General features: G+C 49.0%; 1 protein-coding gene and 1 non-coding gene across 12 annotated transcripts in view; one reads left to right on the top strand and one right to left on the bottom strand.

The window, feature by feature from the left end:
- Dnm1l (dynamin 1 like) overlaps positions 1 to 205 on the bottom strand; it is a 59,002-nt gene extending 58,797 nt beyond the window's left edge. For 6 of the 11 annotated variants that reach the window (XM_048802525.1, XM_048802526.1, XM_015493218.2 and 3 more), the window contains exon 1: positions 1 to 204. In XM_048802525.1, coding sequence (XP_048658482.1) covers positions 1 to 91 — 91 coding nt within the window. In that variant the 5' untranslated portion in view covers positions 92 to 204. The other 5 variants (XM_048802527.1, XM_048802528.1, XM_048802529.1 and 2 more) reach the window with 2 other exon arrangements.
- Positions 206 to 525: 320 nt separating this feature from the next.
- Positions 526 to 598, top strand: Trnav-cac. The gene has a single exon. It is a non-coding gene; the product is annotated as a tRNA-Val (tRNA).
- The last annotated feature ends 515 nt before the right edge of the window (positions 599 to 1,113 follow it).

The following is a 1,113-nucleotide window of genomic DNA, read 5'->3' as shown; positions in this document are numbered from 1 at the left end:
CTACGACGATCTGAGGCAGCTGGATGATGTCGGCGCCCACCGTGTTGAAGACATCCTGAAGCTTATTGATGACAGGAATTAGCGCCTCCATAATTCCCAAAACACCAGACCCCCGCCCGACTGACGACGGTAATGAATGGGGACGGGACCCACAGTCCACCTCCTTCCTCTTCTCCTCCGCCCTCTTCCCGGGAGCCCGCACCCATTGGACCGGCCGCCTGCTCCAGCCCCCTCCCGGCAGGCCATGCGCTTCCAGGGAACGAGAGAGGAACAACGCTTGCCGGGAGTTGTAGTTCTGGGACGGTGGAGCGCTGGTGCCTACGACTTCCAGAAGGCTGCGCGACATGGGAGGGCAGAGCTGGGAGGGCGGGTAGCCAGGGGTTGGGATGTTTTGCCCGCCCTTGTTAAAAGGCTGAGTTGTAGGACGGGGAGAACTGGACGGAAGAGATACATTTATGCTTGCCTAGAGGCAAGATGGATGTGAAACGCTGGGTGTGAATATGTCTTAATAGCGTTGTCCGGACTGGGGATATAGCTCAATTGGTAGAGTGCTTGCCTCACATGCACAAGGCCCTGGGTTTAATCCCCAGTACCACCACCACCACCACCCCAAAGAAAAACAAGAATAGTGTTTTCTCTCTTGATTAACCTGTGTCGTTTCCTTAGGAGAAAGGTTTCTCAAGAAGAACGGGCTGAGAAGACAAAGAATGGCCCAAGACAAGACTCTCCAGATAGGTGCAAAATGTCTGTAAGTTGATATGGAATGTCTGGGGTGCTATTGTGCAAAACCAGCCCATGTTAGGAGAACTCTCGGATTCTCCGGAATTTTTTTTTTTTTTTAGTGTTCAGAAAACAATTTTAAGAGTGTAGGGAGTTTTAGAGGCAAGAGCTGACCCCTTATTCTCTATACTTTAGTAAATCTATAGTACTTATGGTAGGTGCTTAATATTTTTGAGCACCTATTAAGTAGGTGCTTAGTATTTTTAAACAAATGAATTGCTGATGCAGTAGTGATATTTTGGCATCTTGCCAAGTTTTGTGACTGTCTCCTTGTCTTTGATTCTTTTTTAAAGCAGAGATTTCAGGGCTGGGGATGTGGCTCAGTTATAGACT

The sequence above is a fragment of the Marmota marmota genome, unplaced genomic scaffold (assembly GCF_001458135.2).
Source record: "Marmota marmota marmota unplaced genomic scaffold, marMar, whole genome shotgun sequence".
Lineage (NCBI taxonomy): Eukaryota > Metazoa > Chordata > Mammalia > Rodentia > Sciuridae > Marmota > Marmota marmota.
Note: the sequence above shows the minus strand (reverse complement) of the source record. Positions and strands in the feature narration are given on the sequence as shown.